The 27,148-nt window shown below is 46.9% G+C and overlaps 1 protein-coding gene across 7 annotated transcripts in view; it reads right to left on the bottom strand.

Annotated features, from left to right (window-relative positions):
• Positions 1-10,264: 10,264 nt before the first annotated feature.
• Rps6kc1 (ribosomal protein S6 kinase C1) overlaps positions 10,265-27,148 on the bottom strand; it is a 221,657-nt gene continuing 204,773 nt past the window's right edge. For all 7 annotated transcript variants that reach the window (XM_045156300.1, XM_045156306.1, XM_045156325.1 and 4 more), the window contains 3 exons: positions 25,439-25,521; positions 24,141-24,236; positions 10,265-11,129 (listed from right to left, as the gene is read on the bottom strand). In XM_045156300.1, the coding sequence (XP_045012235.1) occupies positions 11,019-11,129; positions 24,141-24,236; positions 25,439-25,521 (290 nt within the window). In that variant the 3' untranslated portion in view covers positions 10,265-11,018. The remainder of the gene's footprint in view (positions 11,130-24,140; positions 24,237-25,438; positions 25,522-27,148) is intronic.

Genomic DNA, 27,148 nt, shown 5'->3' with positions numbered 1-27,148 from the left:
TGACTCATTCTTTGCACTAGGAGTCTGCACCACGAGAAGATGACTGAAAGCCGAATTATGTGGTCATGAATTTAGAAAGTTCCTGAGCCTCACCAAAGATGACAAGGGTTAATGTGTCCATGGTTGAAGGTTCCCCTCATAAAAGACCCTTCACATTGAAGAAATGGCCTTCACTTCAAAAGTCAGTCATCACAAAGCACAGAAGAGCTGAGTCTTTAAAATGCATTTTTTATTATTCAGCCTTCAGCAGAAATGTCACCTTTCTAAAGCAAGCTGTTATCATGTGCGCCCTGTGCCAAGCAGGAGCCTCGGAGGAGCTGGATTTTATCTCCACGATTTTAGTGATTTGTGTTTCTCTTTCAAGAAGTTCCATGCCTTAAGGCACCCGAGGTGCCGATGCACAGGAAGATGAGGCAGCTCTGAAGCATGCAACAGGGCCCTCTGTAGAACAAGCCTGGGAGCTGGCATCAAAGCCAGGGGCCACAGGCCTCCTGCCTCTTCACTCATGTCCCCTCCACACACCTCAATGTCTTCTCGTGTGCTCCTTGGTTGAAACCATATTCTCAAAGAAGCTGGGTTTTGTGACAGGGCCCCATCCACAGTTTGGGCATACAACAGGCCTGGAAGCAGCCAACGCCACTGCCGGCGACGCTTGCCAATAAGCCAGATGCTGCCGCGCACTGGCATCTGGGTCCTGGAATAGCAACCATGCTCTCAGTCTGGCTAGGGATTCTGACCCCAGCTTCGAAGGAGACAAAGGCAGGAAAGACAGAGGCGAGCAGGGGAGGGCAGGCAGACTGCAGAAGGTCTCTTGGTAATTTCCCGACCATGGATTTAGAGCCTCCACACAAAGGCTGGTGGAAAGCTACTCCCAGAGCCGCCATGGCCGGCGGGCGGGTGAGGCAGTCGGAGATGCAGGGCCTTCGAGGTGCTAGGGCACCTGGGGCTGGGAGACGGCTGCGGCCAGCAGCGCCAGCGCTCCCTTCCTCTCCTCCGAGGCCCGGTCCACAGGGGAGCCAGCTATGGGATGTGGCTTCAATCTGCAGCAGGGGACTGAATGGCAATGCTAGATGTCTGTTGCTCCCACTCTCTGGGTGCCAAGGTGTGCCCGTGCCAGCAAAGCCAGTGAAACAGGGAAGGCCAGATCCAGACCCCAGTCAAGGGGGTCTCCTCACAGTCACAGAAGGAGAGATAGGGGTTCTCACCCCAGAAGCGAAGTTCAGACAAAAGGAAGAGCCAAGCCTTGTGGTGACTCCTGATCCAAGGTGCTGCTGGCCCAACCCACCGGCAGCCTTGGCTGTGGTTACACTAGGCAACCGGGAAAGGGCAGGCAGAACCTCAGCATGGGGTTCGACGACAGACAAGAAACCAAGACCAATCTGCAGCTCTTTCTTCCTAAAATGGCTGGATTCATCTCCATGCCAGCCCATTGTTGCTCAGAGCCGGTCCCTCAGAAAGCTGGTCTTGGAGCCAGTGAGCATGCTCAGCAGAGCCTCACCTCTGCAGCCAAATGACCCAAGGCAGCTCCCAGGGCCATTCTCTCGGTGCAGGGTAGAGCCCCTAGAGTCAAAATGGCTACTCTGTCACCTGACACCCCATCTTTTTTTTTTTGTTTGTTTGTTTTTTCGAGGTGGGGTCTCACTCTAGCCCAGGCTGACCTGGAATTCACTGTGGAGTCTCAGAGTGGCCTTGAACTCATGGTGATCCTCCTACCTCTGCCTCCTGAGTGCTGGGATTAAAGGCGTGCACCACCACGCCCGGCCTGACATCCCAGCTCTTAACCAGACCTAACTAGGGTGCTGCTAGCCCTCAGGTGTGGGGCACTTCGGGAAACCGCAGCCATCGCTGGCTGGAAAGAGTGTCCTTTATAAAGGACGGTGTTATTACTACTGAGGGTGCATCTATACCCAGCTGTTCATGTGGTAACCCTCCAGCTGGGAACAAATTATCCAAACATTTTACAGGTAGTTATTGAGAAGTCAAGCATGGTCAAGACATAATGTTAACAATATCAGCTAATATTCTTTGCACTTTATGAACAAAAGATCCTTAAAGTAAAAAATAAAACAATGAATTACACCTATTCTCCCCACCCCCACACTCACACCCTTGAGCTTCATAGAGCATGTAGTTTCATTCTTTGCTGTGAAATCTGATGCCCACTGGCCAGAGGTAAAAGCAGACCGCCCAGGACCCTCCCCGCAGTCCTCCTCAGACGTACGATGCAAAACCGCAGGGCTCTGCTGTCGAGGTCCAGTGAGGATGGTCTGCTCTACTTAGGAAACTTGGTTTTGAGTTTGCCCTCTGGTTCTGAACAATGCAGGAATCCAGTTTCAACTGCAAACCTCCTCGAGGAGAAACATGAAACCCAGCAATACTCAAGTCACCAAAACTCAAGTAATTTTCATCTGACATTTATGTCCTCTTTGTGAAAGTGAACCTGTGAGAACAGAGGATGGGCGTCCTGTGGCAGATGGGGCGGGTCTCCCTCAGACTAATCTACCCTCCACCCTGCGCTCTGCCACCTTCCTGCTGACCTTTTCCCTTCCTCGTCTTCACCGTCACACTCCTGTCGATCACACTCTTCCATCGACGCAAGGCCTGCTTGAGCGAGTTTCTGAGAAAATAGACGAAGATGCAACATCCCCCAACTTAGAACGCACATCACGGGCAGGAGCCGTGTCACACGGGCAGGCACAGGTGCTGAGCTCAGGTCAAAGCAGTCAGCGGGCCTCAACTAGCGCGGCAGACTCGCCTGCAAAGTTAGGTCTCGCACTGCTGACCCATGATTCTAGTAGTTGGGATGTAGTTGGGATGGCAGCCACATCTGCCTTTCAACTCTTCCCCAACAAAGCCAGCCTTGATGGCCACGACTCTCGTTTGCTCACTGTGCTGTGTTTGCGTGTGCGCGCCCCTGGTGAGTGCGGGATGAAGATGCCGCCGCCTGGGCCTGTCCATGAGGGTGCTGGTCCTCCCCTTCCCCTTATTTGAAAGGCTCCTGCTGCTCGCCACTGTGGAAGCCAGGCTAGCTGGCCCACAAGCTTTGAGATCCACCCCCCTGCCTCTTACCTCTAAAGAAGAGCACTAAACTTTCAGACACCCACATGCTGCAGCCGGGTTTATGTGGGGTCTGGGGATTGGACTCCGGTTGCTACACTTGACAGGAAACACTGAACTTTTTTTTGGTTGCCTTTTGTTGTTTCTTGTTCTTTGTCCTACAACTTATTTGGAAGTAATTTCAAACTTAAATAATGCTACAGTCAAAACCACCTGGCTCCCCTGAACTAGATGAACACTCGTCGAGAAGCACGGAGCTAAGGAAGGCACAAAGAGAGAGAGATCTCGTAAAAGTGAAGTCAGAGAAGATTCAAATAGAACGCAAAGTGCTCCGTGAGTCAAGTGGGGGAGGGAGCCGGGACGAGGATGTAGGCTCTGGGCAGACAGCACCACTCTCAGCCTGCGGGGACTCCTCCCAGGGGAGTCCTTGGGTACCACGCTTACAAAGAAGCCATGAGCTCCCACAAACTCTTGCTTTAAGAGGAAAGGACGCAAGTGTTAGACTGGGAAACGCCACTAACACTCCTGAGGGAATAAGGATGCTCGGTGGCTACCCTCAATTTCTGTGCTAAGTCCTAACTCCTCTCTCACCTCTTCTCTCTTCCCCTCAACTGTTCTCCATTCTACCCCTAAAACTTTCTTTCCAGCAGCAGCTGTCACCACCACGCGCCCCCACGCAGCCTGCATCCCGGGCTCAGCCTACCTGCCAGGGTCACTACCCCAGCACACCAGCCACGTGACGCCCACCCAGCCTTCCATGCTCCTGTCTGCTTGCATTTGTACACAACTGGGGTTTTTTTTTGTTTCCTTTCTCTTTTTGAGTTTTTTTTTTTTTTTTTTTAATGTCCCGTGGAAACTTCTCTTCTCCCTAAACAGAAAACTTCCTCTGCGTAGACAGCTTATTTCCACTGGCAGGGCCGCTCCCATCAGGAAGGGGCTGCTTACCTCTCACAGCCGCCCAGTGTTTGCTGCACTCTGACCTCCTTCTTGTGCATGCTTGTCTTCCCTGCTGTTCCACGAGGTCCGTTAAACAGGTACATCTGCTCACTGAGCAGAGAAGCCATGCTGAGTGAGGCAATGGGGCACATGATAAGACGTGAGGCAAGCACTTTGCCAACTGAGCCACTGGCCCAGCCCACACTCAAATCTCGAGGTCCATTTGCCTCTTTTGATGGGAAAACAAGTTCAGGCCTTGTCACCCCCTAACCTACCAAATAGCCAAGCTTTTGGAGGAATGTGATCAATATTCCCAGAACAGTTAACTGTTTATGAGTTTATTTCACCTGAGATTGACAAGACTAGGGTGTATGTGCCCCAGAGTTGGCTCATTGTCATTCGCCCTGCCACATTCAGTAAGAGACATTCCTGCCCTTTGCAAATGCTGGCCACCTCCTTCACCACCAGCACGCCAACTGCCTACAGCCCAACGCAGAGCTAGAACACACTTGCTCCATCCATCCCAAGGCAGGCTTGCCATCTCTGATCCCAGAACAGTAAGAGTTTCAGTGTCTGCCAAACTCTTTCTGAGGGATGGACAAAGAAATATTTCTTTAACCCCAGCTATGATGGTTTGAATGTAAAATGGTCCACACAGTCTTGCATGTTTGCATACTTCACCCCCACTTGGTGGTGCTGACTATAGAACGTTTAGAAGGTGGAGGCTTGCTGGAGGAAGTGTATCACTAGGAAGGGAGCCTTGAGGAGTCACAGCCCAACCCTACTTCCCCTCTGCTGACATGAAGATGTGATACAGGCTGTCTGCGCCTGCCACGAGGGGCTCTACCCTCTGGAACTGTAAACAGAATTAAATCCTTTTCCTTCCATAGGTGGCTTCTGGGTGGATATTAAAATAACTGATAAAACCAGCTCAGCAACATAAGCTTTCTGTCACTCCACACTCCTGACCCCAAAACCCCACAAGTACTCTTCACTGACCTGGGTACCTCTCTCACATTGTTCTTCCTAGAGGAGACACCTAGATCAAGAAGTCACACAAGGGGGCTGGAGAGATGGTTTAGTGGTTAAGCGCTTGCCTGTGATGCCTAAGGACCCCGGTTCGAGGCTTGGTTCCCCAGGACCCACATTAGCCAAATACACAAGGGGGCACATGCATCTGGAGTTTGTTTGCAGTGGCTGAAAGCCCTGGCATACCCATTCTCTCTCTCTCTATCTGCCTCTTTCTCTCTGTCTGTCACTCTCAAATAAATAAATAAACAAAAAAATTTTTTTAAAAAGAAGTCACATAAGGGAGACCAAGAAATAATGCAAGAGCACATCATCTTGCTCAATCTCACACTTAGGACAATCTTACTAGGAAGCCAGCCTATTCTGCTTTTCTGTTGGTCCTTGAGAGAATGAGTGGCATGAGTCAGAGACCACAGGACTGCTTCCCCTCTCCCTGCCGCTGTGCTGCTTACGGCTTTGCCGTTCAATAACCCTTCAGCACTGGGGGCTAAATATGGGATTCTCAAGATGTGCCAAGAAGGCATCAAATACTGAAAAAATACCTAGGATGGTGGAATGCCCAAATGGGAAAAGAGAACATGATTTTTGTGCTCTGACCATGCCTGCTAAGGGACTGAGTCTAATGAACACCAAGACATGACGGGAGGGCAGGCAGGGAAGCAGCAGGTCACGGAGGTGGCTGAGGAGGGGAGGAAGGCGATGCTGGCATGCCCCTGTCTCCCCTCAGCAATGCGCTGCACTCTGAACCTTCACTTCTCCTTCCTGGGAAGAGCAGACCGAGAAGCAGCTCTTACCATCTCACGCTGTTTAAGGTCTTCATAGTCGTAGTCCACTGAGCCTGTGGGATTGAGTGGGGAGACCAACCCCTGACTCTAGGATTAAACCAGAAAATAACTATAAGAAAGCAGTGGGGTACCTATGTAAGATTCTCATTAGCCTTGTCTTTCTCAAGTGTGGGCTTTCCCTCTTGGTTCACACTGAAAAGCAGAAACTGCTTGGCATACCGGAAGCACTCAGAGCTCACCTACCCTTGTTCTATGGGTGAGAGAATGCAGCCAGAATGGTGTATTGCGATTAACCCAGATTTTATGTGTTACTTCATGAGCATCAAGGAAAGAGTTAGGGACACTAGGCTTCACTGCCCACTGCTCTTAGATTAAGCAGAGGTTAGACCAGCTCCTCTAAGGGAAGAAGAAGATCCATGTTGTGTTTTGGTCCTGACAGTAGGGAATCAAAATGAGGCCAGGGTACGGTCAGTCAGAGTTCCAGGGAGGCAAAGAGCCATTAGAGCTCTAGACAGATGTCTATTTGGATCGTAACTTGTGGGCCAGGAAATTCAACCAAGGCATGCTATGTGTATTGTTAGCGGCTGTAAATCGTATCCTCCTCAGCACATGCACCGCATGAGAGCAAAACTCCCCACTGGTTGCCAGTGACCCTGAAATAAGCTGGTCTAGGAAAAGGCTGAGGGCGAAGCCCAACAGGAGTTGTGGCTGTTTAAATCAGCTTAAACATCACACTGGTCAAAGGAACAAAGTTCTGGCGACCTGCCTCACAGCACGGTGGCTATCAATAATAATTCACATTTCAAAACTGTGAAGAGAATGGATTAAAGTGTTTTCAGGGCTGAGGAGATGCTCAGTGGGAAAAGTACGCTGCGAGCCCAAGGACCTGTGCTTCCCTCCCTGAGCCCATGTGGAAAGACTGATGTGGTGGCCACATGCCTGGAATCCCTGCTGGAGAGGCAGAGACAAGAGGAACCCTGGAGCTCACTGGCTAGCTTGGTGAGCTCCAGGCCACCGAGAGACCCTGTCTCAAAAAGAGGTGGACAGTGTTCCTGGGAAGAACACCCAAGGTTGTCTTCTGACCTCCACAAGTGCATGCATGCACATGCACACACACACACAAAACAGAAATTTTTTTCAGTGCAAAGATATAGTAGTTGTCAAGATGTAAACACACTGACATGACTGAATCATTCCACAATGTATGTGTGTGCAACCCATAAATGCAGAATTCTTTCAATTAAAGTAACTTAAAAAAAATGAGATTCATGCCAGGCATGGTGGTGCATGCCTTTAATCCCAGCACTTGGGAGGCAGAGGTAGGAGGATTTCTATGAGTTGGAGGCCACCCAGAGATTACACAGTGAATTCTAGGTCAGCCTGGGCTAGATTGAGACCCTACCTTGGAAAACAAAGAAAAAAAATGAGGTTCTTTGTAATAACAGATTGAAAAGGTCTTTGTCTCCAATAAATTAATGTCACAGTTTCAGCAAACTTTCCTTTATTCTTAGGAACCTTACTAGCCTACCCACAGGGCAGAGATGTTAGACTCCACTACAAGTCATGGAAGGGACACTGAGCTATCTGATACTGGCTGCTTGTCTGGACTGAGCCATTCACAAAGAAAGAATGGGGGGCAGATCACTGGATAAAGACCTTGCCCCGCAAGCATGAGGCCCTCACTTCAGATCCCCAGGACCCACATAAAAGCCAGAAAGCGATGGCCTTCATTATCCTAGTATGGTATGAGCTAAAAGAGAGGTGAAGTCAGAGAATTTCCCAGATGCTTGTGACTAGAGCAGTGAACTATGAAAGACCCTGCCTCAAAGTGAGGGGAAGGTGAGCACCAGCAACTTTCCTCTGAAACACACACACACACACACACACACACAGAGAGAGAGAGAGACAGAGAGAGACAGAGAGAGACAGAGAGAGGGAGAGGAAGAGGGAGAGAGAGAGAGACTATTAAAGAAAAGAGGGCATAGCAATAAGTGCTTCTGTTAATCTCATAAAACCCAAAAGAAGTTCAGGTGTCTGCCCATCCACGGTCATCACGCATCAATCACAAGAGCCAAATGGAGAAACAAAACAGCTCAACAGGTATGCTAGGTACCCACAATGGAGGACTGATAAGAGATGAACAGCTAAGCAATTAACCAGTTTAGTAAGAGAATGCCATCAGAAAAACCACTCTGGAAAGATTGTGACCACTCCTTGAAGCTGATTTCCAGCTCACCAGATGAGTAGGTTAACAAAATGTTACATATATTCACAACAGAGCACTGTTCAGCATAAAAAAGAATATTCTTGGCTGGAGAGATGGCTTAGTGATTAAGCACTTGCCTGTGAAGCCTAAGGACCTCAGTTCTAGGCTTAACTCCCCAGGACCCTTGTAAGACAGATGCACACAGAGGCACATGCATCAGTGGCTGGAGGCCCTGGTGTGCCCATTCTCTCTCTCTCTGTCTGTGCCGCTCACAAATAAATAAAAATAAAAAAATTTAAAAAAAGAATATTCTAAACCCTTGGAAACTTCACATTAAGTAGGTCCAACATGCACAAAACTTAAATATTATTTATTTTCACTTATAGCTACCTAGAATCATCAAATTCATAGGCTAGAAGTTGGGGAAAGGGAGGACAGGAGTTACTGAGATGGGACCAGGTGATAAGAAGTTCTGGAGGTGAGCAGTCACAACACAGATGTCAACTTTCATCCCACTCAATTGTGGGCTGAGAAACAGATTTCAAATTATAATCTACATTTTTCTCTATAAGAAATCACATGTGGAATTCTTTCATGGTTTTGACTTATATTCAGTCCCCTGCTTAACAAAAAGAAGGAAGGAAGGAAAGAAGGAAGGAAGAAAGGAAAGAAGGAAAGAAAGAAAATACAACAGAAGCCACTATTGCTGACACCATTCAACCACACATCAAATAAAAATGGTCTGGGTTTCACCTACAGCTATTTCCTGTGTGTGTTATGACTAAAATAATTCATGTCCACCATGATTATAAATTATGTTAAGTATAAACGCCAATCTAACATGCAGAGAGAAATGAGGGAGAAACCAAAGCAACGGAAGTTTGTCAACAGACCAACATAGGAACCATCTGCTGACTTGACTGGGCTTTAAATGCAGAGACCCAAGTCACGCGGAAGGGCAGAGACTGTCACCTTAGCTGTGAGGTCCTTTGTGACTTGCATGTCACAGGGCACTCTGGAAGGAAGTTCTGTAATGGCTGGTGCTAAGTCCTTGCAGATTTCCTACCCATCCACACAGGAAGTCACTCTGTCTCACCTGCATGACTTCCTGTTATGAAGCTGGGGCATTGCTGAGCTGAGATGCAGTTCCAGGGACTGATGTCATCTTAACTGAGGTATGACCCTGGTGACCTGCTCCCCAACCTGGTATTGTTGCAGCCCTTCAGCTGGGTTTCAAGTTATACAGGGTCCAAAAAGGAAAAGCGGAGTGAAATGATAAAATAATAGAAGTTGGAGAACTGCTTACACACTTCCTGCATCTCAATCAAACCTTTTCTTCTTCCACTCCATCTGTCAGGAGCCCTAGTGGACAATGACGGATGGCGCTGGGAAGATGCTACTGGAGCGGGGGCAGGCTTCCACACAAACCTGAGCTGGCTTGCCGTGTACACACAAGGCTCTGGGTTCTATCCTAGATTCAAGAGAAAAAGCAAACCAACACAAAACCCCACCACCCAGATTTCAATCACTTCTGGTGGCCTCTGACTTGGATACAGGACTTTATTCTTTCATCTTTGGTAAGTATGGACATTGACACTTTATAACCTTGTCAGTTTTTATAAACAATACAAGCTAACCTTAGTGACATGGAAAAGCAGCGTAAGTAAATGTTTGGAGGTGTGTTAACACTCGGTGGCACGGTGTGACACACATTAGGAGTTGAGCTCTGCACACTGCCTCACGGGGGTGCTGGTGCCAAGCAGCAGCAGGAGAAGCTGGTAACATTCCCCCCCCACAAATTAATCCTTTATGTGTTTAAAAAAGAGTTTTAAGGACTAGGAGATTGCTCAGTGGTTAAGAGCTCTTACCTCTTACACATGAGGGCTTCTTGAGCCAAAGATCAACTTTCCCTCCTCCCCACAGAACCCACATTTTAAAAACAGAAAATCTGGACATGGCCACATACATCTGTAATCCCAGCATGAAGGAAGGGACCAGAGAGTCACTGGCGGTTCAGTGAGGGATAGTAGTTCTGGTTTGAGAGAAAGAAACCCCGTTTCAAGGAAATGCATGGTTGAGTCAGAGAAGGACAGACACCCGAAGTTCTTCTCTGGCCGCTGCAGGCATGTGCATAGCACACCTATCTGTATCTGCATGCACACATGCTTATCCCATACGTCACTTAGCACACCGCACACACACACATGAAGTGTTTTAAAGATTTTAACTTAAGTTACTAAATGAAGATGAGTAAATTTTACCAATTTATTTTTTCATGATTTCTTAGTCCTTGTAAAGCTGACAATTTGGGGGAATAAATACCCCTTCCCTTTTTCATCGCATGTGTGTGAACAGGAGTGCAAAAGAAAACTTGAGAGAAGCAGCCAAAGGTGGAGAGTGGCCGACAAAGGCATGGCGGGAAGAAGGGCGGCCGAGCCGCGGTAGCAGTGGCCCGCGGTTGCAGGAGGCAGCACGGCGTGCTCTCCCACACCACCGGGGTCCCATTCAAAAGTGCTCGTGGCGTGGGTTCCTTCCAAGCATCCTGTACTTCTCTTTTTGCCGACCTGTAGGTGACACTGTTCACAAATCACTTTAAGTGTTATTTGGCAAATAATAAAGTGATCATATCAACCAGCCTGGGTTAGCAGAAACATGGTTAGCTGCCTTGGAAAAGTCTTCCTCCCAAGTGGAACTTCCTTCGACACTTCCTAGCAGAGGGCCATCTTGAAGGGCAGTCCTATTTCAGGTGGGTTTGCAATATACCTGTGTCCCTAGATGTAAATTCAGTCACACCTTGGTAAAGGTATAGATATAACAGCTGCTAGCAACACGAGCTAATGTCTTGTCCAGACAGTAACTGTGGACAGATCTTTTAGCCTCCTCATTCCCTCCAAAGTCCTTGTTCTCTGGCTGCGGCACACTGTAAAGGAGGCCACGACCCTTCTGCCAGAAATGCTGGTTACAGGAGATCTGCGTATGTGAGCTGTTACCACGCCACGTGGTCTTCACCTTGTCAATTCTGCCCAATCCACTGGGGTGAAAAATGGATGAGATTTGATATCTTCAACTCCGGCCACTCCAGCACCCAGGCGTTCCAGGGGGTTGAACTGCAAGAGCTGAGAAAGAGGCTATTGTGAGTGACAGAACAGAGTGCCTAACTTCAACCTCAGCAACAGACCTCACCACACACAGCTGGCTGCTTTCTTTCAAAGAGCAATGGCTACCATCTCTGGTTGGGAGCTGCTGGGATATCCAACACCCCTCTGGCTGTGGGTTTGTGAGGATATGCAAACTCCAAAACCTAGTTTACGGCTTTTCATCTGCTTGGAATTGTGACCTTGAGTAATTCACAGGTCTCCCTCATCTCAAGTAGTACAATGGTATCAAGTTCCCATTCTAAAACCACACTAATTACAATCACATTAATTAGCTGGTGCACTAACTTTTGAGAGACAGCTACTTCCTGTTGATTCAGAAGCATGGGAGAGCGCTGGAGATATGGCTTAGCAGTAAAGGCACTTGCCAGTGAAGCCTAAGGACTCAGGTTCAATTCCCCAGCACCCATGTGAGCCAGATCTACAAGGTGACGCATGCGTCTGGAGTTCATCTGCAGTGGCTACAGGTCCTAATGTGCCCATTCTCTACCTCCCTCCCTCTCTCTACTAAACTCCTTCACTTATTCCTAAAGAGGAATAAGTTACATAGCATAAACATATCTAGTGTAAGCACTCAACTCAGTGACTTGTAATAAAGTCACCCAGATCTAGGATACTCTAGGTTTGCCTCATGCCATTTGTAGTTGACCCCACTCCCACCCCGTTCTGAGCTCACAATTTGTGGCCTCTGAGGCTCTTTACCTTGCCAAAGCGCAGTGCGTAATTCTCATGCACACTGAGGAGACATCCCCTTCCCATTTCTGAGGAGTGCTCTGCTGTGGGTACAGTCAGTTTGGTGATCTATTCACCAGTTAAGGGGCCTTTGCGCTTTCCAGTTTATTAAGGGCTATAATGAATGATCTGCTGTTAACAGACACGCGCTCATCTCTTAGGAGTCCATGCCGAGGATGGAACTGCTAGATCGCAGCATAGTTTGTGTCTGACTTGTCAAGACTTGCCCGACTTTCCAGAGCGGCGGTGCCATCATCCCCGCCAGCAGTGTGAGAGCACGAGTTCTCCATCACAGCCACACCTGGCCTGCTTTGTGAGAACAACCTGCTATGGACCTGAGCGGTGTCTTATTTTATAGTTTTAATTTCATTCCCTAATGGCGAATCACGGTACGTACCCGTTCATGCCCATCTTAGCCATTCACATAGCTTCCCTGGTGAAAGAGCTAATCCCTCAGCCATTTTCCAGCTAAACTGTCTATCTTATTGTATCACAAAGTTATTTATTCATTCTGACCACAAGTATAAATAAATAATTTACAAATATTTCCTCCCACTCTATGTTTTGCATGCCATGCATGTGCTTTTAATCCTACTGATCTTTATTTTATCAATTCTTCCTTTTATGGATCATGCTTTTGTATCATAGCTAACTAGCTTTGTTATATCCAAGGCCATGAATATTTTGCCTTATGTTGTCTTCTATAAATTTTATGGTCTTACCTTATAAGCTATGTCCAGTTAGTTTTTGCTGTAATAAAGCAAGGGCAAGGGCCTGCTCCTTTGGGCTTGGCCAAATGAATGAATATTTGATTTCCCAGAACCATTTGTTAAAAACATCCTGTTGTCTTAACTACCACAGTGCAGGAGGCAGCTACTTAAATCCCCAACTTCATGCTTCTCTTTTCAAAACTGTTCTGAATGTTCTAGGTTTTTTTATTTACTTATTTATTTTACCTTTTCATATACAATTTGGAGTTGGCTGAAATTTCTCAATTTCACTGATCTTTTCAAAGAACCAACTTATGATTTGCTTTTCTTACTTCTGCATATGCATATGTGCATGTGTATGTGTGCACGCACGTGTGTGTGCTTGTGTGCGTGTGCAGGCACAGGAATGGAGATGAGAAAATGATCTCAGGTGTGCTCTTGCCTTTTGCTTTGCTTGAGGCGCGGTCTCTCGTTTAGTGCTGCGTTCACATGCTTCTGGAGACTCTCCTGCCTCCACTCCCCTCCTGCCACAGATGCACTGGGGTGACAGGCGTGCGCTAGAGCCAGCATTTGGCTTCACGTAGACTTTGAGGATCTGAACTCGGGTCATCATGCTCCCAGTCCTATGTCTTTGATTCTATCTTACTGATTTTTTTTTCTTCTGTTTGCTTCTGGTTTACTTTGCAGTGTGTGTGTGCATGCCCTGTGAATGCATGTGTGTGCATGTTTGCACATGTGGAGGAGTGTACTGTAGGTACACACGCACATGTCTGGGCATGGATACTGGAGACTGACATCAGGCGTCTGCTTCAGTCACTCTCTATCCTGTTCTCTCAGACAGAGCCTCACACTGAAGACAGAGTTCACCAACTAGGCTAGACTAGCCAGTGAACTTCAAGGATTCCCTGTGTCTGCCTCCCCAGCACTGGGAGGCACCACTATGCCTGGCATTTTACCTGGGACTTGGGGATCTGAACTCAGGCCCTCATGCTTGCATGACAAACACTTTACCAGCTAAGCCATTTCTTAACCCTATTTTGCTTATTGTATCTCTTCCTCCCCACTCCTCCTCCCCTCTCCATATATTTTTAAAATATTTTTTATTGATTTGAGAGTGACAGAGAGGCAGGCAGAGAGAGAGAGAGAAAGAGGAACAGAATGGGCACGCCAGGGCCTCCAGCCACTGCAAATGAACTCCAGATGCATGCACCCCCTTGTGCATCTGGCTAACGTGGGTCCTGGGGAATCGAGCCTCGAACCGGGGTCCTTAGGCTTCACAGGCAAGTGTTTAACCTCTAAGCCATCTCTCCAGCCCCTCCTCCATAGTTTTGCTGTCCTCTCCCCTGCCTCCTCTTCCTCTAGAACCTGACTGTATATATCTCGGTGCCCAGGAGCAGAGTGACAACAATACCACAGAGTCCCACTGTCTGTCCCAAAGTTCAGTTGTTTTCAAACAGAAGCACTTCTCAGACTATTACATTATTTGATCACTTTTCAGAGTACTGCAACAATAGGTTTTACCAATTCTTTCCAGCTCTTATACCTCTGGGGGAAGAGTCAATCCAAGTCCTCACACAGCCACAGTGACTCAGATTTGTTGCTATAGCAAATAACCTTTTCACAGAAGGAAGTTGAGATACAACTTAAATATTTAGAGGTTACTTTACCATATGGTCACACACATATGAAATTATACTATCTAAATTTAACCAAAGCTTCTAAGTCTTCTTTCTTTTCTTCATTCTTTACTCATGATTCATTAATTCAACAATTTGTAGAAAAAATCTAAGTGATTGCCTACGTGTCAGTCCATTACTTTTTAAAATCTTTTTACCTCATCACCAGCAGCTGCCTTGCTGAGCATCAGCAGCCCTGTGATTCAAGCGTGCTTCATCAGACTACAAGCACTGTGAGCTTCCACAGTCCTGTTCACAACAAACGTGGGTGACATTCATCATGCGTCAGGTGTTATTCTAAGTTTGTAAAATGGGTTAATTCATTAGCTCATCGCAACCTACAGACAGCTTACTACTAATAACTTTCATAATAAATTTCAGGCCAGTAATGGTTACACAACGAAACTCTGCCTTTAGAAACAACAAGAGGGCTGGAGAGATGACTCAGTGGTTAAGGCATTTGCCTGCAAAGCCAAAGGACCCAGGTTCAATTCCGCAGAACCCACATGAGCCAGATGCACAAGGTGGCGCATGTGTCTGAGTTCATTTGCAGTGGCTGGAGGCCCTGGTGCACCCATTCTTCACCCGCTCTCTATCATAAACAAACAAACAAATGCAACAACAAACAAAGGACTAAGCAGATGACTCAAATGGATGAAGCATTTAGTGTGAGTCACCTTCATAATGCTGAGACTACACATCCAACCAGAAGCAGCTTACAGGAGGGAAGGGTTCATTTTAGGCTTACAGTTTTGAGGGGGGGAAATCTCATCATGGTGGAGAAAGCAGGGCAGAGCAGGAAGCTGTCACATGACTTGGAACTGTACTGAAAAGCCTCAAGCCCACCCCCACCTCCTCCAGAAAAGCTCCACTTTGAAACGGTCCCTCAGCTAGGGACTGAGCGTGACACCTAACCACAAACACAAGAGGCTACGGGGAGCACTGCACATTCAGTCTACCTCACTGCGCAGTCACAAGTACCTCAGTCCAGAGCCCACAAAAAGCTGGACGCTGCAGCGAGAACAAGAGGCACGGGAGACAGAGGAGAGGCACCTGGAAGCTTACAGCCAGCAAGCCCGGCAAATGCGACAGCGACCATCAATGCGCCTCAAGTAAGGTGGAAGGCAGACAAGGACCCACGCCCGACGTTGTCTTCCGACTTCACGCACTGTGACAGGTGCACGCACACACAATCTTTCACTTGAAATTATTTTGTCTAGCATTCACAGTGACTCCAGTACCATATACTGAAGCCATATGCTCAAAAAGCGTTTATATTAGTATAGAAGTTACTACAATGTGCTTACAAAGTTGTTTACAAAACAAGTATCATAGGAATACCCTAACCGTATTAAATTGATTCTCACAGATAATTCATGTCAGCTGTCCAAATGTGAAAAGCACTAGATATTTTACTTGAAGTTTTACTTCAGCTAGGTATGGTGACTCACTCAGCACGTAGGAGGCAGAAAGGAGGTTTGCTGTGAGTTTGAGGCCAGCCCGGGCTACATAGTGTGGTTCTTCCTTATAAAAGTTTAACATCAAATAATGCAAAGTTTAGTTATGATGTTAGATTCAGAAATACTTACAACATTTCAGGAAACATGTGTTAAGTCGGGATGGTCTCCCAAAATGGTCATCATGGTCAGCAGAAGGGTGACAGAGGCATAAGGAAGTAGACTATCCACATTCTTCAAGAAACCACCCAGTCATTATCCTCTCCTTGCCTACCAATGGCCGAGGTCATGGTTTCCTGCCTCCTTATCTCCTAAGTCACCTGGTCACTGTTCTGGTATCACACCCTAGCTATTTTAAATGGTTAATGTAATGATCTCCCCTAAAGGAACTTTTCTATTCAACTTAACTAACCAGTTCTTTTTCCTTCCCCACCTTCCCCAACTGAAAGAGCCCTATAGAGCTCACTACCTGGAAACTCAGGTTGGCTGTGCTCCTCTCTTGAGACTCAGCCCTGGCAGCTCATGCTTTTCCCAAATAAAAGCTTTCATCTTTGCCTCACAGTGGTTTGTGTGGTCTTGGTCACTCCCAAACCTTACATCTGGTCCCCTGACATGGATAGGAGACTTCCAGTTGCCCTCTTGGGCGACCAGGCCTCCTTTCCCCTGACCAGACCACCGAGCTGCCACTGACCCTCTGAAGGCTTCGGCTCATCTCTGTCCGGTACCAGCTCTCCCGCCCGCCACAGCTCAGCCCCACTCTTCTTCCCTTCTTCGTCTCCTCCCTCTTTCTCGGTAGGTGTCCCTCTCAGGGTAACCCCTCCTCGTGGAAGCAGTGTCGACACACCAGGCTATACCCTTACCCCACTTCTGGGCCCCAACCCGAGGTCTTGAGAAGTATGCACTCTTGGCCCCTGGGCCTCTCGCTCTCTAGTCAACTGTGCCCTAAGGGGCGCCTTTTGGTTCAGTCTCAGGACCCTCTCCCCCTCCCCCTCTCCCTCTTGAAGTCTCATCTTTCCCTGCCAGCTGCTTCTGCCATCAGGAGCACAGGTGCCCACCTTGCCCACTAAGAGGCTACAAGCCAACAGTTGTGGCCTGCACAGGCTGTGTCCATGTGGGAGGTGCAGGGCCCGTTCCCCTGGTGGGTCAGGGGGTCACATTGGTATTCTGTATAAGCCAGTTTAAGCCCTCGTTCCTTCCTCTCACTGTTGTTTTGCTCTTTCCCTGTCTCCTTAAGAACTTAAAGCCTCTATTCCTTATACCAGTTAAAAATGTTTACTCTGTGCCTTTATATGTTAAAAGTGTTTAACTTGTTTAATTTTACAGATCTTAATATCTTAAATTGATCAAGACTGTGGGGACCTTTAAAATTAAACTGAGTGCAATTTATAATAAAAAAAAAAAAAAAAGAACTTAAAGCCTCTACGACTTGGACGACATCAAACCACATTGTTTGATCTTTCTTTGCAACTCTGCCTGGCCACAGTATAAGCTAGACAATGGATCCAAATGGCCTGAGAATGGTACTTTTGATTTCCAATTTCTCACTAATTTAGAAAACTGCCAACGTACAGGCAGGAGGTGTGCAATACCCTACATATATTCAGGTACTTTTCTCTCTGCGTGCACGGCCTTCTCTCTCTGCTCTACCTGCTCTTCTCACCAGGTCTTTCTAGCCAAGGTCTCGGGAATGCGCTCTCATTCAACCCCTCCCGCATATTCGTCCTCACCCTCTGCTTTTGACCCGGACGCCATACGACCTGGCCCAACAGCTTCATCTGTCTTCATCTGTCTCCTGTTCTGCCTTTGGGCCACCACCACCACCACCATCTCCCATCTCCTCTCCTCTTTCCCCTCCTGGCCAGCGTACTGGTTCTCACGGGGATGGAATGTACCCTTTACGTGAGGTCGCAGGCACTGAAGGAGTCGTTCATGTTCACATGCCTTTTTCCATGTCTGATTTATCCCAGATTGAAAAACACTTCAGGTCTTTCCCCACTGATCCAACTCACTATACCAAAGAATTTCACTATCTTATAGGCCTGTGACCTAACCTGGCATGATCTCTTTGTAGTTCCTTCCTCCACTCTCACTCCTGACAAACAAGAATATGTCTGGGTGGCCGCTCAGGCCCATGCTGACGAAGCTCACTTAACTGATAACACCTTCTCAGTAGGGATGCTTGCTGTCCCAAGGGAGAACCCTGACTAAAAATACCATGTTCCCAGAAGGATGGCCCATGATAAGATGGTTTTCTGCCAACTGGCTGGCCTCCAAAAGGCATCCCATAAGTTTGTGAAACTCCAGATGCTTACCAAGAGGCCTAATGAAAATCCAGCTGAGTTTATGGGACGCCTAACTGAGGCACTCACCCAATACACTCGCCTCAACCCTGCTTCTCAAGTAGGCATGATAGCTCTCAATACACATTTCCTGTCCCAATCTGCCCCTGACATCAGGAAAAAACTTAAATGCCTAGAAAAGGATCCTCAATCCCCTCAAGGAGATCTGCTTGACCTGGCATTTAAAGTTTTTAACAATAGAGAGGACCAGGAATGGACTGAGAGGGTGGCCAGAGACAGACGGCATTTCCAGCTCCTGGCTGCAGCCCTGAGGTATCCTCCAAAGAAGACAATGGCGCCACAACGCTCACCACGAACACCCTGCTTCAAGTGTGACCACACCAGTCACTGGGTGAAAGCCTGCTACAACCCGCTCCCGCCGCTAGGACCCTGTCCCCAATGCAGACTTGCTGGACACTGGAAGGTCGGCTGTCCTTCTCTGCCTCAACAAAGGTAGGCCAGCCTCTTCCCCTCGTCCCCCATGAGAGCCAATAGCTGATCTTCTGGGCCTGGCGGCTGAAGATTGACGGTGCCCTGGGACCTCGGTCCCCCATACTCTGTACACCACAATGGAGGAGCCCAGGTCAGTCCAGCTGGCAGAAAGGCCTGTCTCATTTGTTACAGGGGCCACTTGGTCAGTCCTGCCAACCTCCTCTGGTAAGACTTTACCCTTGCCGATTTCTGTGCTGGGCACTGATGGCCTATCCCACTCCCCACGTGTCACTCCCCTTTACCCTGTGTAGTTTGGGACACTCCCCTCTTCCATTCATTTCTTGTAATACCCTCTTGTCCTGTTCCCCTCCTAGGTCGAGATCATATGCAAAAACTCCCTCTCTCTCTCTCCGACTTACTGCTCACATCCTGTTTTCCTCTTCACACCAGCCAAGTTTCCCCCTCTCTGTTTCTGAGATTGAACCCGGGGCATGGGACTCTTCCTCACAGGCACCAGCCTTTCACCACACGCCCATCCTCACCAGACTCAGAGACCCCACATACTTTCCCTGCCGTCTTCAATACCCAGTCTCACCTAAACATCGCCAAGGACTCAAACCTGTTATTTCTCACGTGCTGCAAGCTGGGCTCCTTCACCCCACTCATTCCCCTTGCAATACTCCGATCTGGCCTGTTATCAAACCTGACGGGACCTACTGATGGCACCTAGTCAAGACTTGCACCTAGTCAATGCCACTGTTAGGCCCATTCATCCTGAAGTCCCCAACCCTATACTCTCCTCTCTCACACCCATTCTCAACTACTCACTTCAGTTCTTGACCTCAAAGATGCATTCTTCTCCATCCCACACCACCCCAATTCCCATAATCTCTTCACTTTCACCTGGGAGGACCCCGATACTCATACTGCCTCTCAACTCACCTGGACTGTCCTTCCCCAGGGTTTTAGAGACAGGCCCCACCAGGCTCTCTCCACTGACCTCTGTCCCTGGTTCTGTGGCCCAGCACACTTTTACACTATGTAGATGATCTTTTGCTCTGTTCACCCTCTCTTTCTCTATCTAAACTACATACCAACAAACTTAACTTTCTTGGATCTAAGGTATATCGAGTTCCCCCCACCAAAAGCTCAACTTTCTTTAACCCAAGTGGGGTACCTGGGCTTTCTCTTTACCCCCACCTCACAATTCACCCTAAACCACAAAGAGCATCTTTGCTCCCTCTCACTGCCTACCTGTAAGGAAGAAATCTTTCTTTACTTGGCTCTGCTGGGTTCCTTAGAATGTAGATTGCAAACTCTGCCCTCCTGGCAAAGCCCCTTTATGACAAGGCTAAGGAAAACCCTCACGAACCCCTAGACCTAAGTCAGACACAGACGCTGCTTCTCCAGCCTGCTCTTGGAAGCTCCAGCCCTTGCCCTTCCTGACCTTCGGCAGACATTTCTTCTTTATTCCACAGAAAAGGGGGGACGGCAGTGGGAATTCTGGCCAATGAAGGGTCCATCCTTTGCCCCCGTAGCTTATCTTTCTAAGCAACTAAAACACTCCGTCCAGGGTTGGCAACCATGACTATATCCTCTCGTTGCAGCTGCTCTTCTGGCCCAAGAGGCACAGAAATTCACTTTTTGAGAACAACTCACTGTCCTCTCCCCACACAGGCTTAAAGAACAAACTTTATTCTCAAAACTCACCTGTCTAAACTGACTTCTGAACTTCACCTTTCCTGGCTCCAGTTTCTCCCACTTGCCGCAGCCAGAATCAGAGCTACTCCTCAGGCCCCTCCTTCCTTAGACCTTTTTAACTCATGAATGGATGCCCCTTCTTGTTAAACCAGCTTCCTCCACTACCAGAAACTCCTCTCCATGGGTACTTACCAACTGTTACTTTTATCCGAAAGCTTCTCCGGGAGCATGCTGACCGCCTGCTTCCCCAGGCATCATAGGGAGCCACAACTTTCTCACTTAACCCTGGAGATCAAGTCTACCTTAAGCAGTCTTGCCCACAAGGTCTCAAGCCACTCTGAACCGGACCTCACCTGGTGATCCTAACCACCCCCACGGCTGCAAAGCTTCAGGTCATCCCCAGTTGGATCCACCGATCATAGCTAAAGAGAGTCAAACCACCTCCGTCCTCCCCGACCTCGTCCAGGGCTAAGTACGCCGCCACCCCAATGGGCCCTCTTAAGCTTCAACTCTTTCATGTTCCTACTCTTCCCCTGACCCAAAGCGCTCCTCGTGAACACAGCGATGCGCTCTGCCTCCTTCTCTTGCCCCAAGCCCTCTGTCCCTCGCCTCTGAGCGCTCGTCCTCCCTTTATGACTGGGGTTTTGACGTTGCAGCTGTTGACAAGGGTAACAAGCTCCTTAATTCTACCTTCTGTTCTCCCACAGGGTGCACGGAACCCATCTCCCTCACCTTCTTGATAACAGATGTTGCCAGAGACTACCCTGAAGCGAGCTCAATACAGAAATGGCGGAAGTCTCTGTTTGTTCAGGACCAAGTCGTAACAGCATGCTACACAGGCTCTGACGCTGGGTGCTCACTAGCGACCTCACCACTCTGCCGCCTCTAGCCACCATGGAACTGCTCCTTATCCCCTGCCCTGAAGGGAGACCCATCGACTGCATTATCCACTCTCTCCATTAGAGCTCATAGCCCCTATGGTCAGCATGAAGACATTACAGAAGAGAGACCACTGTCTGTTATCATTAACAAAAAGCTAGAATGTTAGGTCAGGATGGGCTCCCAAAATGGAGTTACCATGGTCAGCAGAATGGTGACAGAAGCATAGGAAAGTGGATTATTCATATTCCTCAAGAAACCATCCAGTCTTTATCCCATCCTTACCTAACAAGGCCCAGGTCATGGTTTCCTTCCTGACTCCTTATCTCCTAAGCCACTTGGTCACTGCTCTGGTTATTTAAAATGGTTAATGTAATGACCTCTCCTGAAGGAACTTTTCTTTCCAACTTAACAAATGAGTTCTTTTTCCTTCCTCACCTTCCCCCAACTGAAAAAGCCCTCTTGAGCCCACTACTGAAAACTCAGACTGTGCTCCTGTCTTATGAGTCAGCCCTGACAGCTCATGCTTTTCCCAAATAAGAGCTTTCGTCTTTGCCTCAAAGTGGTTTGCATGGTCTTGGTCACCCCCAAACCTTATAATATGCACATGTAAGTTCTTCCCTTTTTGTTTCAACTGGATTTTCCACCCCATTCTTTCTAAGATATGACTTCAATGTAAAATTCCAAAGGTTCGTATTTTGTTGTTTATTTTTTATTTATTTGAGAGCGACAGAGAGAGAGAGAGAGAGAGAGAGAGAGAGAGAGAGAGAGAGGCGCAGAGATAGAATGGGCGTGAGAGAATAGGTGTACCAGGGCCTATAGCCACTGCAAGCGAACTCCAGAGGCATGCGCCACCTTATGCATCTGGCTTACATGAGTCCTGGGGAACTGAGCCTCAACCAGGGTCCTCAGGCTTCACAGGCAAGTGCTTAACCACTAAGCCAACTTCTAGCCCCAAAAGTTCATATTTTAACTCTGACTAAAGTCAGTTTACTTATTGAAGGGACGCTTTCACTATTCACAACTCTAAGTCTACAGGCAAAGAGTAATTGCTTTACCCACAGCCGACTTCCTTACTGTTTCCAATGTTATCCATGGCCTCAAGAGAGACCACACAGACTGCTGCTCAAGAGCCTGTCAGCCAGAAGCATATTCCCCATGATGAAGCCCAAACCACCCCCACCGCCTCCAGCCTCCCGCGCACAGAGTGGAGCGCGAGGCAAAGGAGCGCCCGGAAGGTCTTGCCCCTGTGCTCCACCTGACCAAGGGTGAGCTACAAGCATGCGGCATTCCCCACACACCACCAACTTGTAAAGCATTTCAAAGGAAATTGTTTCCTTTAGCACCACTCAGTTCCAGGACAGATGACTGGCTATGAGACCCAAGAACAGAGCAAGGAGTAGACAGATCAAAGAGGGACAATTTACCCTATCGCAGAATAATTATTTCCATATAAATCAGTGTTTTTTTAAAGACTCTAATGACTTGTGACTAGTTGAAGAGGAAAGTCAAATGACAAATTGCTCATCAAGCCAACAGCCCCTTTATCTCTTTCCTGACAAGTTCCCTCACCTGAGTGGTCACTTCCTTAGGCTGTGACAGAGGCTGATTTACTGCCAGCTGCACGTCTGTGTCTAGGACAGCACATAGCTCCAGTCTACGCTTCTCCCCAGGAGTAGACCTTTGCTTACTGCAAAGAACTTTGCTGCATTCTCTGTTAACACTCCTTCCTTCAGTATCATATGATAACCACTCTTTCCTTCAGTATTAAGTGAGAATGACTCCTTTAAGGAAAAGAAACAAGCAGAAGTTGCTGGCATTCTCTAAATCATCTCCTCCTGTGGGGTGAGGGGTAGTGATTATATCTTCTGCTTCAACAAGTCAGGACAGATCAGAAGCAGCTGTCCCCCATCACATGGGCTGTCTCCTGTAGTTACCCACTGCCTCTTCCTCCCTCGTCCACAGGGCTCTGGGGATGCTCCTTTGTGCCCCTGGGCCAAGTACCCTTCCCTGTGACCAGCTCCTGTTCTTCCACCTTTCTGCAAATTCTAAATCTCATATTGTGAATGGACTTTCAGTATAGCTTTTGGTTTATGACAAGAGAACTTAATAAGCAAACTCCAACTTATCTTTCTACACTCACAATCACCTGATATTCAACCCTTACCCAAAGTTTTGATTTCCTGAACTGGGTCTCACAGATCTCTTGCTTGCTTCCAGTCAAACTGTCCATTCCACCCAGACTCTTCTCCCTTCATCCAACTCTGCCCTGCTAAATGATGTCAAAGACACAGCAAAAATAGCATTCTGTCCAAGAAAAGTCCTAACACTGATAAGAATGTGCCAAATGACATTAATGGCCAAGTTCTGCCAAATGATAAAGCTGTAAGACTCACCTAATTTGTAGCTGGGGCGACAGCTCAGAGGAAGTACTTGCTGAACAAGCACGAGGACCAGAGTTCAAACCCTCAGCACTCACACAAATGCTGGGTGGGTCTGGACGCCCACCTGTAATTCCAGTGCTTGGGAAGCAGAGACAGGGAATCCCCAGGGCAAGCTGGCTAGCTTGACTAACCACACTGCACACTGGCAACCCTGGGTGAAGGGAGAGAGCCTGTCTCAGTCAGTATGGTGGAGAGCGACTAAGGAAGATGACCATAACACTAACCTCTGGCCTCCACATGTACACACTTGTGTACACACACACGAGTGGCTTAACTTGACAAGATTGTTAATACTTCTCACCTACACAATCTAAACAGTTTATGGGTGAAAACAGCCATTCACCTAATGGTTACAAAACAAAATGCTAAAAAGAGAGCAGCCCAGACAAGATTAAGCAATATTCAAATATGATACCTACACAAATACATGGAATTGTCTAAATATTAGCCTTAGTGTTTTTTTAAGAAAAAGATTCATACTGAGTGTGTAACTACAGGTGAGTCTTTCCTGCCAAAAACTAATTTCTTTAAAGCTTGATAAAGCCACAGACTTTGCTAAGCTGCACAGTTGAGAAACTTAGCCAAGAGGTTGATTCAATTACCTGTTGAATGAGTGAGCGAGCCTCTTCAGAAACACATTCTGGCATGTTCAAAGTAGTGTGTGTATTTATTCCTGCTGGATGGCACTCAACCAAAGTCTGAAACAATCAATCAGGCACATTTCTTATTCCCATTATTATCACACTCTGTTCTATCACAGGGCTTATGGACAGTGAGTACAGAAAGCCCTACAACTACCTGAACCAGAGGCACAGTCATCAACACAATGTTACTACACAGATCAGGATGGGGCTATGAGGCTCCAGACATTTGACAGAAACCATGCTCACATCCTAGGCTTGGTAACCATCCCTTTTTCTTCTTTACTGAATGACTGGCTCATAATACTTTAAAAAAAAGAAAGGCTCAGGGCTGGAGAGATGGCTGAACAGTTAAGGTATTTGCCTGCAAAGCCAAAGGACCTCGGTTTGATTCCACAGGACCCACAAAAGCCAGATGCACAGGTGGCACATGCATCTGGAGTTTGTTTGCAGTGGCTGGAGGCCCAGGCATGCCCAGTCTCTCTCTCTTTCTCTTTCTCTCTTTCTGTCTTCCTCTTTCTCTCTCGCTCTCTTAAATAAATAGCTCAAAAGTGAAAGGGGACTTGTTATCTCTGAATAATTAATGTTCTTAAAACCCTTTGAAATTTAGAATTTTCTGGTAAAAACACTTTAGATCTACAAAGCATTTTCTAATTTAACTGTATATAAAAATGACTTGTGAAATACACAGCAATCTTACAGTAGCTACTTAAAATATTCAAGGCAGAAACTTAACAAAAATACAACTGTTCATTTCCTCTGTTTTCTTCCTAGGAGACATATGAACAATATGTTAAACTCTCTCAACTTTAAGCATCACACTTAAAGGTTATCATCATCAGAAGGTATATAAATTCTGTCCTTAAGCTAGACCAGATAGGGAAAATGCATAGTGTAGAGGGGGAGAAAAGATGTTATCTTTAATATCAATATTAATTTTCTAAAAATGAGAATTCCCTTTTCTTCAGACAAGACATTGAAAACATCAGAGACTTCTAATAAATGTATATTACAAACCTATGGATCTGATTCAGTTAAAGCTATATCACAGCATGTGGCATAGCAATATAACCATCAATTTGTTCAGTGTTACACAATACTTTTTTAAAAACCAAACTTGACAGACTTGCATTTCTGTTTCTGCAGAGGAGCTCCTCTGACTCAGGACTTGACCTAAAACTACAGGCAAAGCTGCTGTGCTGCTTCCAAGCCGAGGTGGCATATGGATAAACGCATTAACTGTCCAGGTCACTACGTACCTTGCCAGTGAGAAGTTCAAAGAGGACAGCGCCCAAACTCCACCAATCACAGGCTTCAGTTTCTTCTGTGATTGCTCCAACCTCTAAACATACCGGGGGAAAAAAAGGTTGATATTAAAATTCCAGAGGTCAATTAAACTTTCAAAATTAACATGTATTAGCAAGGTGACCTTTTTAATGCTGAGAAAGCATATACTAAATATTACTGGGCTTTCAAAATTCCTGAAAGTTCCTTATCCTCTTGGTCACCTACTGTGGTTGCATTTTTTCTGATGCAGTCATACATTAAGCAGAGACATTTGCTCTTCATTTGATGGAGGGACACCTTCAAGATGTTATATTTAAGGGTTATGCGAACCTACTAAATCAGCATTTTTTCCATCTTTCAAATTCAAAAAAAGTATAGTCAATTTCACCTCACATTTTTAGTAATAAAGACTATAATCATAAGGAACCTCAAAAATTATCTAAGCCAGTGCTAATTAGCCTGTTCCACATTAGAAACAGGGAGGTGGAGGGGGGAGGACCTGCCTGGCCAATGTCGTGGAGGAGGGAGCAGCACAAGGAAGACCTGGCTTTAATCCCTTCTTCCCACTACAGCAAAACCAACTGCTTGCAACTAAAAAGGAGCCTCTAAAATGCCAGGTACAGATGTACTGTTTCAAGCTATAAGTGATAAGGGCTTTTAGAGCATGTAAAATTAGAATTTTATCTATTATCTTATCATTTACAACTTCCTGAAATACGAGCTTCTAGGTGTCTTTTAAGTTTCTCCTCATTTTACCATCTTGAGGTTTTTTTCTTTTTTTAAATCTCTGAGCCATTTTCAATGTCTAGTCCTTTTCTAATAGTATTTTGTCACTCAAAAAGTCTTGTCAATATCTGCCTTCTCGGGCTGGAGAGATGGCTTAGCAGTTAAGCGCTTGCCTGTGAAGCCTAAGGACCCCGGTTCGAGGCTCGGTTCCCCAGGTCCCACGTTAGCCAGATGCACAAGGGGGCGCACGTGTCTGGAGTTCGTTTGCAGAGGCTGGAAGCCCTGGCGCGCCCATTCTCTCTCTCTCTCCCTCTCTCTGTCTTTCTCTCTGTGTCTGTTGCTCTCAAATAAATAAATAAATAAATAAAAATTAAAAAAAAAATCTGCCTTCTCAATTCCATTCAAACAAAAAAGCATTTTACTGTTTGACCACAGGTAGCCTGGAACTCATAACAATGGCGTTGAGGAATTTCTAACTGGTTAAGTTGGAACTTGGAAAATAGTAAGCAGAAGTGGGGCTCAGGTGCCCAATTTATTTATTTATTTGACAGAGAAAGAGGGGGACCCAGCCAAAAGGACCTAGGTTCAATTCACCAGGACTCACCTAGGCCAGATGCACAAGGTGGCACATGCATGCATCTAGAGTTCATTTGCAGGATGGAGCCCCTGGTGTACCCATTCTCTCTCCCTCTCAAATAAATAAATGAAAATTTAAAAAAAATTTAAAAGCATGGTAAGAAAATATGAGAAATATTCTAGTGACTTGCCTCTGGGTGGTGAGAATTTACTACTTATCAAAGTATATAAAGATGGTACAAATTTTTTAAAATATAGCAAGATGATGTGAAATAATCCAAATTTGTTGGAAAAGCTACAGAGGAAGATAGACACGTATAGCTCATCATCCCTGAGACAGTGCTCCCCACAGTCTCCCCACAGGTCCAGTGCTCCACATA

This window comes from Jaculus jaculus, chromosome 1, assembly GCF_020740685.1.
Source record: "Jaculus jaculus isolate mJacJac1 chromosome 1, mJacJac1.mat.Y.cur, whole genome shotgun sequence".
NCBI lineage: Eukaryota > Metazoa > Chordata > Mammalia > Rodentia > Dipodidae > Jaculus > Jaculus jaculus.
Note: the sequence above shows the minus strand (reverse complement) of the source record. Positions and strands in the feature narration are given on the sequence as shown.